General features: G+C 39.5%; 1 protein-coding gene across 6 annotated transcripts in view; it reads right to left on the bottom strand.

The window, feature by feature from the left end:
- Window positions 1-743: 743 nt before the first annotated feature.
- Window positions 744-19,548, bottom strand: part of ZNF565 (zinc finger protein 565) — a 38,117-nt gene continuing 19,312 nt past the window's right edge. For 4 of the 6 annotated variants that reach the window (XM_031026081.2, XM_081807537.1, XM_031026080.2 and 1 more), the window contains 4 exons: window positions 18,960-19,033; window positions 12,716-12,842; window positions 11,944-12,039; window positions 744-3,607 (listed from right to left, as the gene is read on the bottom strand). In XM_031026081.2, the coding sequence (XP_030881941.1) occupies window positions 2,337-3,607; window positions 11,944-12,039; window positions 12,716-12,842; window positions 18,960-19,033 (1,568 nt within the window). In that variant the 3' untranslated portion in view covers window positions 744-2,336. Of the gene's footprint in view, window positions 3,608-11,943; window positions 12,040-12,715; window positions 12,843-13,471; window positions 13,670-18,959; window positions 19,034-19,548 lie in introns of all 6 variants that reach the window. The other 2 variants (XM_081807539.1, XM_081807540.1) reach the window with 2 other exon arrangements.

A 19,548-nucleotide genomic window follows, 5' to 3' on the forward strand; every position in this document is an offset into this window, starting at 1 on the left:
GACTTATGTCTGTACACTAAATCAAAACTTTAAAATATTTATCCTGTGCATGTGTTTTAACTATTCAAAGTAACACTTATTAATGTCATAGCTTTGAGCCCCTCCAAATGTACATCCTAATCATGAAACCACTTAAAAATGACATACAGAATACTACTTTCTAACCCTGTGTAGGCAGTGACACATGTAGAAAATACAGGTGCCTTAGTGAACACTCAGGATGACTGAGAAGATGGATGGCTTCAGGACACAACAGGCCTGTTGGCCCTGACACTGCCTGGACTGAGGGGATGCTTCTTGAGATTCCCCAGATTCATTCACAAGCTCTGATCCAGATATCACTGGGGTTGGATCAGGGCTCTTTGCCCTATCACTGTCATCTGGAGTGATATCAAAATTCTGAAAACATAATTAACCCACAATAGGTGAAATTCTAGATATTCCATTTAGAATGAGCTTCTTTTTTTTTAAGATTTTATTTATTTATTTGACAGAGAGAGAGAACAAGCAGGAGGAGCAACAGAGGGAGAAGCAGGCTCCCCACTGAGCAGGGAGCCTGATGCAGGGCTCGATCCCAGGACCCTGTGATCATGACCAAAGTCGAAGGCAGACGCTTAACTGACTGAGCCACGCAGGCGCCCCTGAGCTTCTAACTTTAAAGAGACTGGATTCAATTAGCAGGGATTTTATTTATATTTATTTTCACAAATGATAATCATCTACAATTTCTTTCTTGGGAGCCATCCTTGTTGAATTTTTTTTATCCTAATTTTATTTAGCCTTAAAAATAAACTGGCAAGCTTCTCTCAGGGATTATCTATCTGTTCCTTGAAGTTTTAGTAGGTTAAACTATTTTTTTTGAAGGGGCAGACTGACTTTTTATGTCCTTCTACAATCATTGATTTATTCAGGTATTCCATATCTTTGTGAACTTTGATATTTTGGTAAAAATCTATTCAAATTTCCTAATACATTAAAATCATGCATAGTAGCTTTTTAAAAGGAATATTCACCCCTTCCTTATTCATAATGCTAAATATTTTCTTTTCTAGATCAGGGTTGTTAATTGTCCATCTTATATTGTTAAATAAATAACCTTCATATTAAGTCTACTGTTGTTTTTTATTTTATTATTTTTTGTTTTTAATGATCATTCTTACCGCTGATTAGGGTTTTATTTCCCTCTAATGTTTAGAGTTGACCATTCATTCAATGTGCTTAGTATGTAACTGCCAACAAGTAGGTGCTGGAGATCTACATTTGGAGAACAAAGCCCCTACCTTCACTCCTTGGGTTGACAGGAACACAGCTTTGGCTATACTGAACTGGTTTTGATGTGCAGAACTTTTTGACTGCTTTTCAAGTTCTACCTGAAGGTGGCTTTAGATTTCCAAATGGGCAGATTTCTTTTGGCTACTCTTCTGTTAGCTTCTAGTCTTGTGACTTTCTAGCTTTAAATATCATGACGACCGCATGATAATTACACTTGACTACTGTTTTCTAGAATGAATTATCATTAACAAGTGGTTATGAAAGCTTTTTAATACTTGACACATTCAGAAGGCCTCCTCTCACAAGAACTCCTTAACACTAATACCGTTACTAATTAACAACGGTAACTAATATTTATTGAATACAGGCTTTATATAAAATATCTGATAGGAAAACTCTATTGGGTAAGTATAATGATCACTGGGGCACCTGGGTGGCTCAGTCGTTAAGCGTCTGCCTTTGGCTCAGGTCATGATCCCAGGGTCCTGGGATCGAGTCCCACATTGGGCTCCCTGCTCCGCGGGAAAATCTGCTCTCCCTCTCCCACTCCTGCTGCTTGTGTTCCTGCTCTCGCTATCTCTGTCTCTGTCAAATAAATAAATAAAATATTAAAAAAAAAAGTATAATGATCACTGCTTAAAAACAAGTAAACTGAGGAACAGGAAGACTGCATTATTTGTCCAGTGCTATACAGCTGGTAACTGGTGGAGCTGAGATAATGTTAAGTAAGATGTATGTATGGTAAAAGGCACATTCACAAAATATCTTAATATTAGGAATTCTCAGAAGTTTAACACATTTTGAGTGGTAATAGAAAGGTTTTCTATATTCATATTAATATTTATTTCAGCCTAAGTTTTCTGATGCTTGTTAAGCAGTGAGTGTGAGGCAAAAAGAATTCCCACATTTATTGGATTTTCTTCTGCTATGAGTTACCCGATGTTCCGTAATGGAAGTGACAAGTGAAGGTTTTCACATTAATCACATTACATACACATTATCTAATATTGAGTCAGGTGTGAACTCCATGTAAAGGCTCCTACACCCCTAACATTCAAGGCTTTCTAACCAGTATGGATTCTGTAGTGTTCGATGAGCTGTGAGCCAAGAATAAAGGCCTGCCCACATTCTCTACATTCATAAGGTTTGATCCCAGGATGAATTCTCTGATGTTCAGTAAGTTGTGAACTACGAATAAAGGCCATTCCACATTCCCTACATTGATAGGGTTTCTCACAAGTATGAATTCGCTGATGATGGGTCAGTTGTGAAACACGAATAAAGGCTTTCCCACATTCCTTACATTCATAGGGTTTGTCACCTGTATGAATTCTCTGATGTTGAATAAGGTATGAACTACGACTAAACGCCTTCCCACAGTCCTTACATTCATAAGGTCTGTCACCAGTGTGAACTCTCTGATGTCGTGTAAGCTGTGCGTGTTGTCTAAAGGCCTTCCCACATTCCTTACATTCGTAGGGTTTCTCCCCAGAATGAATTCTTTGATGTCGAGTAACTTCTGAGCTATGAATAAAGCCCTTCCCACATTCCTTACACTCATAGGGTTTCTCACCAGTATGAATCCTCTGGTGGACAGTAAGCTGTGAATGCTGTCTAAAGGCTTTCCCACATTCTTTACATTGATAAGGTCTAGCACCTGTATGAATTCTCCGATGAACAGTAAGTTGTGAGCCACGAATAAAAGCCTTCCCACAGTCTTTACATACATAGGGTTTCTCACCTGTGTGAGTTCTTTGATGCAGAATAAGTTGTGAATGCTGTCTAAAGGTCTTTCCACATTCTTTACATTCATAGGGTTTGACACCAGTATGAAGTCTTTGATGTAGAATAAGTTCTGAAGTACGGCCAAAAGCCTTCCCACATTCCTTACAGTCATAAGGTTTCTCACCTGTATGAATTCTCTGATGTTGAACAAGGTGTGAGGCACGACTAAAGGCCTTCCCACATTCCTTACATTCAAAAGGTTTTTCACCAGTGTGAGTTTTCTGATGCTGAATAAGGTGTGAGCCACGGCTAAATGCTTTTCCACATTCATTACATTCAATCAGTTTTTCACCAATCTCATTGTTCTGATGTAAAGTGAGGGATGTACGATGCTCAAAAGTGGGCATGTTTTCATACATGACTTTTACTTGCTTGAAACAGCATTCCTGAGTTACTTGTTGTCTTTCAAATTGGCCTTTGTATTCCCAGCCATCTCTCAAACTAGAGCCATCAAAATCACAGCATTTAAGGCTTTCCATTATTTCCCAACTGAATGACTCTACTTCAGAAATATCTTTTTGTGGAAATTTCTCACACCTGGACTCCAGCTCTGAAAAAGGAAAAAAAAAAAATACAAGCAGTTTTATTCTTTTAAGAGAAATAAAAAATTCTATAGCAGACCAGAGAGACAAAATGAAAATCACCTTAAAAAGTGAATGGCTTATGTAAGTCTCAAATATTGCTGTGCAATTTCTGAAGAGCACATGAAAGCACAAATATGATGAGAGCTCATATGGTGCCAGAAGGAAGCAAGAAAAGAAATTAAGCTGGGGTTTCTCAATTTTATAAAGATTAGAATCATCCAGGAAGCCTATTAACAATTTATTATAAAGGTCTGAGACCACCCCAGACTGAATCAAAATCTATAGGAGTAGAGACAAGGCATATGTGTGCATATACTTGCCTATATGTATATATCTATATATACTTAAAAAGCATATATATATATTAAAGATATGGTATGAGGTTTCTTTTTTTTTTTTTTAAGATTTTTATTCATTTATTTGTCAGAGAGAGAAAGAGAGCACAAGCAGGGGAAGTGGCAGGCAGAGGGAGAAGCAGGCTCCCCGCTGAGCAAGGAGCCCGATGTGGGGCTCCATCCCAGGACCCTGGGATCATGACCTGAGCTGAAGGCAGACGCTTAACTGACTGAGCCACCCAGGCGTCCCTATATATATTTAAATTGAGGTAAGATTCACAGAACATAAATCCCCCCATTTTAAAGAGTACAATTTAGTAGTTTGTGATACATTCTCAATGTCATGAAACTATTGCCACTATCTAGTTCCAGAACATTCTCATCACCCCAAATAGAAACCTTGTGCCCATTAAGGAGTCATTCATCATTTTCCATTCCCTCCAGCCCCCAGTAATCACTAATAGCAGAGAACCATTAATTCTGTCTCTATGAATTTTCCAGTTTCTGGGCACTTCATATAAATAAAGCATTTGTGTGTGTGTGTGTGTGTGTTTTAAGATTTATGTTAGAGAAAGAGAGAGAGAGAAAGTGGGGGGGAGGGGCAGAGGGAAAGAATCTCAAAGTAGACTGCCCATTGAGTGTAGAGCCTGATGCGGGGCTGTATTTCATGACCCTGAGATCATGACCTGAGCCAAAAACCAAGAGTCGGATTGAGCTACCCTCATGCCCCAGCATCTGTGTTTTTAACAACATGATGCTGATGCCAATCAAAATGAAAATCCCTGCTTAAATTTTTCCATAGCCTTCTCATTGCATTTCCAAAGTCACTGGTAAAATTCCAATAAATTCCAAAGTCATTGCCATGGTTCACAGGCTCTTGGCAAAGCGAGTCCCTGCCTATCTTTGTTGTCATTCTCTTTCAACCAAGGATAATATATCGTCATATTGAACACTGTCTCCTTTCCTCTCTAGGTACCATATCACAGGGCTTTCTAAAACAAATGTAGGTCTTTCCATCTTAGACCTCTCATCAGGTTCTTCCATCTCCTGTCCTGGGCTCTTTGTATGGCTGCTTTTCTCATCCTTCAAGTCTCAAATTAAAACTCACATTTTCAAAAAAGCTTTCAGGCCTGATTCTCTCTTCCACATCTTGCCCCTGTCTTCATAACACTTTTATCAGTTGTAATTAGATTTTCATTTACTTATTCATCTGTTGATCTTTTTGTTTTGTTTCTCCTAAAGCTCCCCAAAGCTCTTTTTTTTTTTTTTTTTAAGTAGGCTCCAGCGTGGAGCCCAATGCAGAGCTTGAACTCACAATTGTGAGATCAGGAGTCGGACACTCAACCAACTGAGCCACACAGACGCACCAGAAATACAGCCTTTCTTACTAGCTATTGTAACCAACCTAGCATATAATAAATTAATAATGCGTTGTTTGATGAATAAATATTGGATTCTAGAGACAGACCAACAGAACACAATAGAAAGGCCAGAAAAAGACTGAAGTTTATATGGAAACTGAATTTATTATAAGGATGGTATTTCAAAGGGGAAAAGGATCGTTTCTGTAATAAATAATGTTGGGGCAACTGGATACTCATTTGGGAAAAGATAAAAATGTATCCATATATTACACCATCATATACCAGAATAAACCCCAAATAGTTTTAATGTTAAAAGAAAACAGAAACCATACAAATACTAGGAGGAAATATGGTAGATTACTTTATAACATGGGGAAACCTAACAATGAAATGATGACTCAAAATCCAAAAGCAGGGCGCCTGGGTGGCTCAGTTGTTAAGCGTCTGCCCTCGGTTCAGGTCATGATCCCAGGGTCCTGGGATCGAGCCCACGTCGGGCTCCCTGCTCTGCGGGGAGCCTGCTTCTCCCTCTCCCACTCCCCCTGCTTGTGTTCCCTCTCTTGCTGTGTCTCTCTCTATCAAATAAATAAATAAAATCTTATAAAACAACAACAACAACAACACAAAATCCAAAAGCAACCAAAGCAGATTGGTAAATTCCAGTAGGTAAAGGTGAAAAGCAGAAGAAAACAAAAAACTTTCACATGAACAAAAAACAACAAAAGTAAAATCAAAAGACAAATGACAGAGGAAAATACTTGAAATTTATATCACAGTTAATGGAATAATCTTCATGATTTATGAAAAGTTCTTAAAAGTTTGAGAAATACCCTCAAAAAATTAAACATACAATTACCATCTGATCCAGCAATTCCACTCCTAGGTATATACCCCAAAGAAGTGAAAACAGGCACTCAAATACTTGTACACCACTGGTCACAGCAGCGTTATTCACAATAGCCAAAAGGTGGAAAGAACCCAAGTGTCCATCAACAGGTGAATGGATAAACGGAATGTGGTATATACATACAATGGAATATTACTCAGCTTTTTTTCTTGAAATTCTGGTAAGTGCTATAACATGGATGAGCCTTGAAAACATTACGCTCAGTGAATTAAACCAGATACAAAAGGTCACATATTATATGACTCCACTTACATGAGGTACTTAGAATTGTCAAATTTATAGAGACAGGAAGTACAATAGAGGTAATCACGGGCTGCGAGAAAGGGAAAATGGAGAGTTATTGTTTAATGAATAGAGTTTCTATTTGGGATGATGAATAAATTCTGGAAATGGGTAGTGGTAATGGTTGCACAACACTGTGAATGTAATTAACGCCACTGGATCATATACTTTAAAAATGGCCAAATGGTAAGTTGTATGTGATATTTATTTAAAAAAAACAAACAACTAAAAACCTAATTAAAAGCTTCCCCAAGACCCCAAGAACCACAAGCACTTAGAAAATACACCAACTAAGGAAAGAAAAAGAAGAAAAAAAAAAAAGAAAGAAAGAAAACACACCAACTAAATATTCTGTATGGAATAAACAGTAATGGGCTTCCTAGCAATAGAATATAGAATTCCAGTGGAGGTATGCTATATACACTTTTAATTTATGCATATTTAATGATCTGTGTTCAAAAAACATATACATCCATGGGGTGCCTGGGTGGCTCAGTTAAATGTCTGACTCTTGATTTCGGCTCAGGTCATGATCTCAGGCTTGTGAGATCAAGCCCTGCCTTGGGCTCTGCAATGGACTTGGAGTCTGCTTAAGATTCTCTCTCTCTCCATCTCACCCCCCTCCCCCCCACTCATGCTCACACTCTCTCTTTCTTTCTCAAAACAAACAAAAAAACCATATACATCCACAGTGAAGGAAACAATCAACAGAACTAAAAGGCAACTTATGGAATGGGAGAAGATATTTGCAAATGACGTATCCAATAAAGGGTTAGTATCCAAAATCTATAAAGAACCAATACAACTCAATACCAAATAATCCAGTTAAAAATGGGCAGAAGGGGCGCCTGGGTGGCTCAGATGGTTAAGCATCTGCCTTCGGCTCAGGTCATGATCCCAGGGTCCTGGGGTTGAGCCCCACATCGGGCTCCCTGCTCAGCAAGGAGCCTGCTTCTCCCTTGCACTCTGCTTGTGCTCTCTCGCTCTCTGTCAAATAAATAAATAAAATCTTTAAAAAAATATAAAAATAAAAATGGGCAGAAGACATGAAGACATTTCTCCAAAGAAGACATACAGATGGCCAACAGATACATGAAAAGATGCTCAATATCACTTATCACCAGAGAAATGCAAATCAAAACTACAATGAGAAATCACCTTACATCTGTCAGAATGGCTAAATTAATAACACAAGAAACAACAAATATTAGCAAGGATGTGAAGGAAAAGGAACTCTTGTGCACTGTTGGTGGGAATACAAATTGGTGCAACCGTTGTGGAAAACAGTATGGAGGTTCCTCAAAAAATTAAAAATGGAACTACCCTATGATCCAGGAATTGCACTACTGCATATTTACCCCCAAAATACAAAAACACAAATTCAAAGGGATACATGTACCCCTACACTTATGGCAGCATTATTTACAACAGCCAAACTATGGAAGCACCCTAAATGTCCATTGATAGGTGAATGGATAAATAAGATATGGTATATACACATAATGGAATATTATCCAGCCATAAAAAAGGACAAAATCTTGGCATTTGCAAAAGCATGGATGGAGCTGGAGAGTATAATGCTAAGTGAAATAAGTCAGAGAGAGACAGATATCATATGGATGATCTCTATCTCACTCATATGTGGAAATTAAGGAAACAAATGAGCAAAAGGAAAAAAAAAGAGAGACAAACTAAGAAACAGACTCTTAATTACAGAAAACAAGTACCAGAGGGGAAGGTGGGTGGGGAGATGGCAGAAATAGGAAATGGGGATTAAAGAGTACACTTACCATGATGGGGGGGAAAAATGGGTTAAAAAAAAGCCACCCCCCAAAAAACCCCTAAAACAAACCCATATACAGAGTGGTAAGCAGAATAATGACTGCCCCCCAGGCCCCAGCCAAAATGTCCTAATTGCGGGAACTGTGAATATGCTCTATTACACAGCAAGGGGGAATTAAGGCTGGAGATGGAATTAAGGTTGCTACTCATCTGACAGTGAGATGGGGATTACTGGGGTGGGCTCATTGTAATCACATGGGTCCTTATAAGTGAAAGAGGGAGGTAGGAGAGTCAGAATCAGAGAGGGAGATTTGAAGATGCTATCCTGCGGACTTTGAAGATGGAAGGGGGCTATCATCCAAGAAATGCAAGCTGGAAAAGGCAAAAAAAAAAAAAAAAAAAAAATATATATATATATATATATATATATATATATGGTTCTCCTTTTAAAGAAAGGATGCAGAGAGGAACACAGCCCTGTAGACACCTCAGTTTTAGCCCACTGAGATGCATTTTGGACTTCTAATCTCCAGAAGTGTAAGATAATAAATGTGTATTGTTGTAAGCCACCAAGTTTGTGGTGCTTTGTTATAGAAGCCACAGGAAACTAGTACACACAGAAAGAAAAACCTGAGTACTTTATTGATGTATCTATCACACCTGTTCAATCTTAACCTTGGAGTCTACTCTCCCATGGAAATGTAGGTTAGAGCCAAAGTACAAAGAAAAACCAGAACGTTGGTTCCTGGTTTTTGAGCTTTGAAGTGCAGATGTCTTGGTGATTTAAAGCTGGTATAGGGGGCGCCGGGGTGGCTCAGTCGTTAGGCGTCTGCCTTCAGCTCAAGTCCTGATCCCAGGGTCCTGGGATCGAGCCCCGCATCGGGCTCCCTGCTCCGCGGGAAGCCTGCTTCTCCCTCTCCCACTCCCCCTGCTTGTGTTCCCTCTCTCACTGTGTCTTTCTCTGTCAAATAAATAAAATCTTAAAAAAAAAAAAAAAGCTGGTATAGGTGCATGGCAAATACAATTTTGATTATATACACTTTTCTTAAACATGGGTTTTCAGTTATATCTCTAAATCAGGGGTTGGCAAACATTTTCTTTTTTTATGATTTTATTTTTTTTAATTTTAAGTAGGCTCCACACTCGACAAGGAGTTTGACTCACAACCCTGAATCAAGAGTTGCATGCTCTACTGACTGAGCCAGCCAGGTGCCCCATTTTTTTTTTTTTTTTAAGTAAGCTCTATATCCAACGTGAGGCTTGAACTCAAGGCCCTGAGATCAAGAGTCGAATGCTCTACCAACTGAGCCAGCCAAGGCACCCTGGCAAACTCTCTTTAAAGGGCCAGATGGTAGGGATGCCTGAATGGCTCGGTTAGGCATCTGACTCTTGGTTTCGGCTCAGGTTGTGATCTCAGGGTCGTGAGATGGAGCACTGCATCAGGCTCCACACTCAGCAGGATGTCTGATTGAGGATTTTCTCTCCCCCTCTCCTTCTGCCCCTCCCCCTGCTTATGCTCTCTTTCTCAAATAAATAAATAAAATCTTTTTTAAAAAAATCTTTAAAAAATAGAAGAATAGAATTCTTTCTGGGGAAGACAGCATTTCACTTAATTGGAGTTCAAGGCTAGTGTTCTCTAGCATCAAAATTGATGGTAAATGTTCATCTGTTGATGCTGATCAGTAATGAGATTTTATGTGTTTATTTAATCTTTTGGAATGTTTCATACAGATATAAATGCCAAATACCGATATCAATCCACAAACATATCATTTTAATTTTGTATATGCACCCCTTAGAAGGCATTTACAGAATTCAATAGGCTCACAGGCCATATAAAAACAGGCGGCAGGCTGGATTTGGCCCACAGACTATATAGTGTGCAGATGACTGGTTTATATCTTTATTGTTAGTGAGGATTAATTCCTAATTTATGAAATATTATAAGAACAATGATGGTATGAAAGAAGAATTCAGGATCATTAAAACAAAAACATTAGGGGCGCCTGGGTGGCTCAGTTGTTAAGCGTCTGCCCTCGGCTCAGGTCATGATCCCAGGGTCCTGGGATCGAGCCCCGCAGCGGGCTCCCTGCTTGGCGGGAAGCCTGCTTCTCCCTCTCCCACTCCCTCTGCTTGTGTTCCCTCTCTCTCTGTGTCTCTATCAAATAAATAAATAAAATCTTAAACAAAAACAAAAAAACAACATTAAAACAAAATCAGAGTGGGTTAACCAACTGAGCCACCTAGGCGCCCAAAATAAAGACATTTTCATGTGGTCAAAACCAGAATTTGTTGGGGCGCCTGGGTGGCTCAGTCGTTAAACGTCTGCCTTTGGCTCAGGTCATGATCCCGGGGTCCTAGGATCGAGCCCCGCATTGGGCTCCCCGCTCGGTGGGAAGCCTGCTTCTCCCTCTCCCACTCCCCCTGCTTGTGTTCCCTCTCTCGCTGTGTCTCTCTCTGTCAAATAAATAAATAAAATCTTTAAAAAAAAAAACAGAATTTGTTGAGCAGACCTACACAAAAGGAAATGTTAAGTTTTTTTTTTAAAGATTTAAAGAGAAAAGGAAAAAGCTTTATATTTTAGTATTCTTAAATAGATTTTTTCAAAAGATTTTATTTATTTATTTGACAGAGAGAGACACAGAGAGAGAGGGAACACAAGCAGGGGGAGTGGGAGAGGGAGAAGCAGGCTTCCGGCGGAGCGGGGAACCCAATGCGGGGCTCGATCCTAGGACCCCGGGATCATGACCTGAGCCGAAGGCAGACGCTTAACTGACTGAGCCAACCAGGGCGCCCCAAGGGTGTTCTTTAGACAGAGGAAAAATAATCCCAGATGAAAGTAAATAATAATAATAATAATAACAGAGAAGTTGGGGGGGTATTCAAAGTATTCAAGGATTAAGTATTCAGTATTAAGTATTCAAAGATTTCAATATCGTCCAGCATGTGCTAATTAATAACACTTGATAATCTTTACTTAGTGGTCACTCCTGCATGCCACTGTTCTGGGCAGTTTCATATGATTAATTCCTGTAACAATCACAATAATAACTACATAAGGAAGGCTCTGTTTTTAACTCATTTGCAGAGGATAAAACTGAAGCACTCTAGAGAATTTAAGCAATTTACCTAAACTCACAGATCTAGTAATTGGCAGAGCCAAGATTTGAACTCAGTCTGATTCCCAAGTCAGTGCCCTTAGCCATTCTACGTGACTGTCTCTCTCAAACATTTAGAGAATAAATGAATTGCTGAATTGGGTAAAGTGAGCTGTTTTAAGAAATTAAGTATTTTTTAAAGGATGAAGATACTTGCAGGAAAAAGGATCCAAAGTACAGGTAAAAAGGCAGCCACTGAGGAAGAAGGGAGCATGTCCTTTTTTGAAATGGGAGGAAACCAAGCAAGAAGAAAGAAGAGAGGGATTAATGGGGGTAAGGGCAAGGTTCCCTTGGGATCAGATGCTGACAAGATCTTTGCTCTTCATGTCTTCATGTCTCAGGCTGTTGTTCGGCAATTTTCGGTATGGCTTGGAGGGAAGCTTCTCAACAATAACTCAAGCTACTGCTATCAGTTGACTCGCCCACTGGCTATTATTCCCAATGACCTCTCCCAGTGGACCACCCCTCACTCACCTGGACACCATGGTCCTGTCATACCATTTGTAATCATCCAGGGTTCTCTCCCTTGCTCCAATAAGGAAATGACATCAGGCTTAGAAATGGAAAGTCCTGTTTACAGGAAAAGAAATGGAGCATGACTGTCCTGTTCCAAAATTCAAACCCAGTCCCTTGGTCACCAAGGAAGAGAGACAATTATGAAGGAAGGAGTAAAGTTTGTCCAAAGGATAGGAAGACGGGTGCCCATGGAACTACCCATTTCCCCTTCCATAAAGCACAAACAATTCCCTTGGGAGCAGAGAGCAGAAATTCAGCCAGAAACTTATAAGTCTCCCTAGAAATTCACCATGAAGATACCAGAAATTCCAGAAGGCTAGTCCTGAATTATTTAGAGTAGATAACTATGGTGGTCATTCTCCATTTGCCCTCTCCTCCCTGCTCAATCCATTCCTCCCTGTTCTTGGTTCTGCCCCAGAAAGCTTACCTGTAAGGACTGTATTATCCTGGCCCTATGGTTTCTCATTGGTTTGGCATTATGGAAAGCATCAGCAGGAGGCCAGTGGGTAGGATGAGAGAGTTCAGAGTATTTATCCCTCTCCCTCCCTCCTCTGACCGGGGAGTTCTGGAAGTGGCTACAGTTGCTGCTGGGCCCTTCTCCATGACTCCAGCTCTCACCATGGTCCAGTGGCAGTTTTCCCTCTATACCAGAGGTGATAACAACCTTCCATTATTGTAGTTCCTGGGAGCCTTGTTGCCTGTCTGGCCCTGCATTACGCAACATCCTTACCTAGTGAGACCAAGTTACTGAAGTTCTCCAGAGTCACATCCCTGTATAAGTCTCTCTGGGCAGGTTCCAGGCACTTCCATTCTTCCTGAGAGAACTCTATGGCCACATCCCTGAATGTTACGAATCCCTGAAATAATAAACCCATGCATTACTAGTAAATGAAAGGACTTTTATTTTTTTCATTTATTGTGAAAATTTTCAAAACATTTCACAAAAGTATACAGAGTAGGATAATGACCCCCATGAACCCATCGCTCTGCTTCAACAATTAACATGACTTTGCAAATCTTGTTTTATTTCTTCCCTTCTGTTTTTTTCACCCCTGATGTATTTTGAGGCAGATCCTACACAGCAAATACCAAACATCAATGTACTTTAACTATAAATACTTTAGCAGCTAACAGATCAGTCTTTTTTTTTTAAAGCATACCAACCAGAATACCATTATCATACTTAATAAAATTAACAATAATTTCCTAATAACCAGATCAAGTTTCAAATTGCCCCAATCTTCTCAAAAGTGATTATTTTTTTACAGTTGGTCTGTTCAAATCAAGATTCAAATTAGATCTACATATTGCATTTAGAGGATAGGTTTCCTTAAGTCTCTAGAATCTATAAGAGCCCCCAGAAACCCTTCAAAAATTTTTATTGCTATTTATTTATTAAAGAAACATTTGAATCAGTAGAATCTCTCACATTGTTGGCTTATTGCATCTACATGGAATGGTTTAAGATGTTGCTTTACTTCCATACTTTGTGTGAAAAGGTAGTTAGATCTGTAGGCCTGATTCACATTTTCTTTGGAGGGGCAGGAATATATCAGAGCTGGTGCTATGTACTTCCTATTGCATCCATCAGGAGGCACATAATAACTGGTTGTACCATTTTAAATGAAGTTGAAATTGATGAGTAGGTTTAGGTTTTGACAATCTGACTCATCCAGGAAAACGTCTGAAAGATGGAAAGAGAGGAGGTGGAGAAGGGCATTGTAAGAAGGAGGTGATCAAGCAAGCAAGCAAGCAAGCAAGCAAGCGAGCTAGGGCGGGATGACTATGCCATGAAGGTAGTATAATAAGTACATTTATTTGACTAGAAGCTTACATACTTTTGAATATTCCTGTAGCTAGAGCTAAAACCTCTTTCTTGTTTTTTTTTTTAAAGATTTTATTTATTTATTTGACAGAGAGAGACACAGCGAGAGAGGGAACACAAGCAGGGGGAGTGGGAGAGGGAGAAGCAGGCTCCCCGCAGAGCAGGGAGCCCGATGCAGGACTCGATCCCAGGACCCTGGGATCATGACCTGAGCTGAAGGCAGTCGCTTAACCAACTGAGCCACCCAGGCGTCCAAAACCTCTTTCATACAGCAGGACTCTTCTATTTCCTAGAAGGGTCTGGGAATGAACAAAATCTAGCTAAGTGGGATCTTTTTTTTTTTTTTTAAAGATTTTATTTATTTATTTGACAGAGAGAGACACAGCGAGAGAGAGAACACAAGCAGGGGGAGTGGGAGAGGGAGAAGCAGGCTTCCCGCGGAGCAGGGAGCCCGATGCAGGGCTCAATGCTGGGATCATGACCTGAGCCGAAGGCAGACGCTTAACGACTGAGCCACCCAGGTGCCCCGCTAAGTGGGATCTTACAAATAAACAAAATAGCATATACAAAATACACAGCAAACAAGGGCCTTGCAAATAATAAAGTCTTTTAAAAATTTCTCCATGGAGATAATGAAAAAGATAGAATCCGAAATGTCTTATAAATCTCTAACTTAAAATATAGGACTTATAGAAGTTTTAAAACTATCCTATATTCACAATAAATGAAAAAAAACTATCCTAAAGACCCAGGTTCATAATTAGTTGGAGGATCTCAATCCGGGTTTTCCCTTCCCCTTCAGGCATTTGGGATCATGCAGGGGATGGTCTGGTTGTTACAATGTTGGGGGAGGTTGGCTGGGATTGGGGGCTGCGTGCTGTTGACTTTTAGCGCCTTGCATCAGGAATGTTGTGTCCTGGTTTATCTGGGCCATGTACCCAGGACAGTCCCATACAATAAAGAACCGTACTGCTGAGAATGCCAACAGTGTCTCCACCGAGAAGCAGTTTGTTAGATATCATGAGCATATTTTTTGTGATGGCAAATTTTATAGTAAACACAGGGATTTTTATCTGCTGTATAATGATGCACCTTATGTCCTGGAAGATGTAATTATCCCCTTATTTGGGAGCATCTAACTTAAAATCTTTAATGTTTATTATGTACCTGTTAATTATCTATTATTCTTCACTGTCCACTTTTCCTTGTTCCTGAAATAAGAAAGCCGATGGAAGGTGTACCTCAGTCACATATATATGGCTCACAACTAACACATATTGGTCAACCTCAAAATGGACAATTTTATGGTTGTCTCTCATAAATTCCCTTGCAAGACCAAAGAACTTTCTGTAACCAAAGTTCCCAATCACAGTCCCCATCCTGAAGGCCTCCTAAAATAGGAGATGTCACCACACACTGAGACCAAGACCAACCACTCCAGCTCTGACCATGTGTACACAGCAAGGGTGGGGAGGCTTCTACTGAAATCACCTAGGCTATAACACCTATTTAATGCTTCTCTAAGCTCTCGAGAAGGTAAGGAAAATTAAATCCCAGAGCTAACAACAATGATAAAAACAATACACACCACACACACATGCAACTGAACACAGAGATAAGCAAATATGTTAGCAGGGGCCACCCTGAAGTCAAACAGTTTGGGAATTAACCTTAGTATGGGGCCTAGGACACATACCAAATGGAGTGAGAGCCCATGACCCTCACTTTAAAGCTGGGATCCTAGAAGAGCTCTCTCTGTGAAATAGTAGGCTCCAATGAAAACCTTGTTGGAAAAAAGTAACAAGGAACCTTCTGCACTCCAGGTGAGAAAAAAAGGATTATCATTAATGATAACACTATTACTACTAATAATCATTTCCCTTGCCGATCTACAACCCAGGGCCTACTTTCAAGGAAGCCTGGAATTTAAAGTAACATTATTCATGCAGTTGGAGGAAACCCCATGTGAAAAATTAGTGTGCCAAGTTTGAGAACACTCATAGGTGCAAAACCTTTCTGAAGAAAGGCATCCTCTGCCCAGTTCCCTAAGGACTACCACATACTAAATTAAGTCAACTAAGACAATTCAAGAGGGAAAAATTAGTCTTTTTAACAAATAGCGCTGGGACAAGTAGATATTCATATGCAAAGAAAGAAGTTAGACCCCACCTCATACCATATATAAAAATTAACTCAAAATACGTTGCAGAACTAAATGTAAGGTTGTAGAGCTAACACTACAACTCTTAGAAGAAAACATAGTATGACTTCATGACCTTGGTCAGGCAGTGGGTTCTTAGATATGGCATCAAACACAGTAACAAAAGGACAAACAGTTAAAATAAACTTAATCAAAACTAAAAACATTTGTGCTACAAAAAATTCCATCAAGTAAGTAACAATCCCAGGGCACCAGTTGGTTCAGCATCTGACTTTTGATTTAGGCTCAGGTCATGATCTCAGGGTTGTGAGATCAAGCCCAACTTCGGGCTCTGAGCTGGGTGGAGGAGCCTGCTTAAGATTCTCTCCCTCAGGATGCCTGAGTGGCTCAGTCAGTTAAGTGTTTGCCTTCGGCTAAGTCATGATCACAGAGTCCTGGGATCAAGTCCCGCATCGGGCTCCTTGCTACTCGGGGAGCCTGCTTCTCCCTCTGCCTGCAGCTCCCCCTGCTTGTACTTGCTCTCTGTCTCCATCTCTCTCTCTGACAAATAAATAAATAAAACCTTATAAAAAAAAAAATTCTCTCCCTCTCCCTCTGCCCTGCTCCACCCCCTCCATTAAAGAAAGAAAGAAAGAAAGAAAGACAGAAAGACAGAAAGACAGAAAGAAAGAAAGAAAGAAAGAAAGAAAGAAAGAAAGAAAGAAAGAAAGAAAGACAGAAAACATCCAAATCAAAAAACTGGGAGAAAATGCTTGCAAATCTTATATCTGATAAGGGACCTGTGTCCAGAATATATAAAGAACTCTTGCAATTCAACAAAAAAGACAAAACAAAAACTAAGCAAAGAATCTGAGTAGTGATTTCTCCAGAGAAGATCTACAAATGGCCAACAAGCATATGAAAAGATGTTCAATACCACTAATCATTAGGGAAATGCAAATCAAACCTATAAGAGGCCACCTCACATCCTTTAGGATGACTATTACCAAAAAACCAAAATAACACATGTTGGTGAGGATGTAGTGAAATCAGAACCCTCTTACATTGCTGGCAGGAATGTAAAATGGGGCAGCTACTTTGGAAAACAGTTTTGACAGTTTCTCCAAACGTTAAACATAGAATTATGTAGGTACAGAGAAATGGAAACATATGTCCACCCCCAAACCCTGGTACACACCAATGTTCACAGTAGTGTTATTTGTGATAGCCTAAAAGCAGAAATGACCCAAATGTCCATAAACTGATGAATTGAAGAATAAAATGTGGAATATACATATCCATGGAATATTATTTGGTATAAAAACAAATAAACTACTGATAAATGCTACAACATGGATGAAGCTTGAAAACATACTATGTCAAAAAAGCCAGACATGAAAGAGCAAATATTGTAAGATTCTATTCATATGAAATGTCCAGAATAGGCAAACCCACAGAGACAGACAGTAAATGAGTGGTTGCCAGTGGATAAGGAGGAGACATTGAGAGAGACTGTTAATGCAAATGGGATTTCTTTTTGGGGTAATGAAAATGTTCTAAAATGGATTGTGCTGACGGTTGTAGAACTCTATAAATATACTAAAAACCACTGAACTTTACACTTACATGGGTGAACATCATATGTAAATTATATATACAATAAGGCTGTTAAAAAAATTTGAGGACCTCAAAGAACTGTTAATGCTGGGTATATCTATCAATAGTTACATTAGAAATTAAAAGTGAGAGATTTAAAAATACTAATTAATTTATTAAAATAACCAATAAACCTGTTACATGTTAAGTAATATACTTTTTAAGAAAAATAACTATTGTCAAAAAATTTAATAGCTTTGTTTTATATTTTTGCAATCTCTTTTATGACTGGCTGAATAAAAAGTTGGATTTTCACATCTACTTCTACATTCAATCTGTTGGGATAACACATATTATATAGCTTCTAGGAAACTACACTGTACACTCATTGGAGAATGTGACTGAAAAAGGCAAGTAACATTTTAGTATTAACTCCTGAAAGGATGTCAAAGTCTTCCTGGACCATGCTTTGAGAACTGCTAATCTAGTGCTACACAACTTAACATGAATGATTTGTAAACACGTGTTGAATGAAAAAATCTGGTAAAAAATATAGAGTATGATAACTGTACAAAAATATAAAAACAAAAAACTTGATAGTATATTGCTTAGTAGCATTCATTCATGGTAAAACTATTATAAAAAATCAAAGGACTGATTGACACAAAATTGAAAGCAGTGATTACCATTGGTGGGAACAGTAATGCAATGTGGGTTGGGATATGATCTGGGAAGGGAATGCAGGCTGCTCAGATGGGATATTAATCTGGGTAATGAGTACATTGATACTTTATTATTTTTTACACCATATACATGTTATAGATATGTTTTAAAAAATATTTTATTTATTTATTTGACAGAGAGAGACACAGTGAGAGAGAGAACACAAGCAGGGGGAGTGGGAAAGGGAGAAGCAGGCTTCCTGCAGAGCAGGGAGCCCGATGTGGGGCTCGATCCCAGGACCCTGGGATCATGACCTGAGCAGAAGGCAGACGCTTAACGACTGAGCCACCCAGGCGCCCCTATAATTTTTTTTATATATTCTTTGGTAGTATGAAATGTTTTATGATTTTTAACGAGGGAGTAACATTTAAAAATAGAAGAACAGAAACCACCTAGATTAATGGAAGAGATCAAAGTTATCTCATCTCTGGCCCCACTCAACCGTGGTTCTGATAAGGGGGGGCTCTCATATTTCTCTTAAGAGAATATATTTCTGCTCCACTGGTGAGAGCACTGTGTGTCTATGTCTATACTGTTGGAGAAGAGAGAGCCACTCATCTCTGGAATGAAGGAACTGGGAGCAAGAATGGGGCTCAGTGAGACAGGGAAGTTTCAGGATGAAGAACACACCTGTTCATATGATTTGAAAGGAAGAGAGATTATTTCAAGTATAGAGGAAATTCAACTTACCTGTGCCATGGCTTTTAGAACTACCTGAGCTGCTCTGATTTCTTTAGATTCTTCTCTTGGACAAATGCAGAGTCCTAAAAAAGCAGAGTAGGGGGGAAAAAGGGGAAATCTCTCATAAACTGAGCTTGCCTGAGCACTCCTAAATAGAGGACCTTAAAATAACTGTACCCAATGTCCCTGCTTTGCTTCCCTTGCCCTCCCCCTTGTCCCACCACCCAACACTCATATCAATAACTAAAGAGTTAACAAAACCCAGCCCCTTCTGCAATTCTAGGGAAACTAAAAGATAGTCAACAAAGACAGGTTCCAGCACTCACATAGAATCTAACCGCCTCGGCAGGAGGGATTCCAGCCTGAACAGTTCTCCAACTTGCTGATGCTAGTTTATACTCTGTATGGGGCCTAGATGGCTCCCACCTATTCCAAGCTGATCTTCCTCTGCAACTGCTGCAAGGACGATCAAAACTCAGACTTGCTCACTTTACCCGCTAAGGCTGAGGACAGTACCCACAGGCTAGGAGCATAGCAGCATAGCATACCTGTGGAGGTCAAACCCTGAGAAAAAGATATCCCTAAACAAAGTCTTCCA

This window comes from Leptonychotes weddellii, chromosome 16, assembly GCF_054177405.1.
Source record: "Leptonychotes weddellii isolate Sample4059 chromosome 16, ASM5417740v2, whole genome shotgun sequence".
Taxonomy (NCBI): domain Eukaryota; kingdom Metazoa; phylum Chordata; class Mammalia; order Carnivora; family Phocidae; genus Leptonychotes; species Leptonychotes weddellii.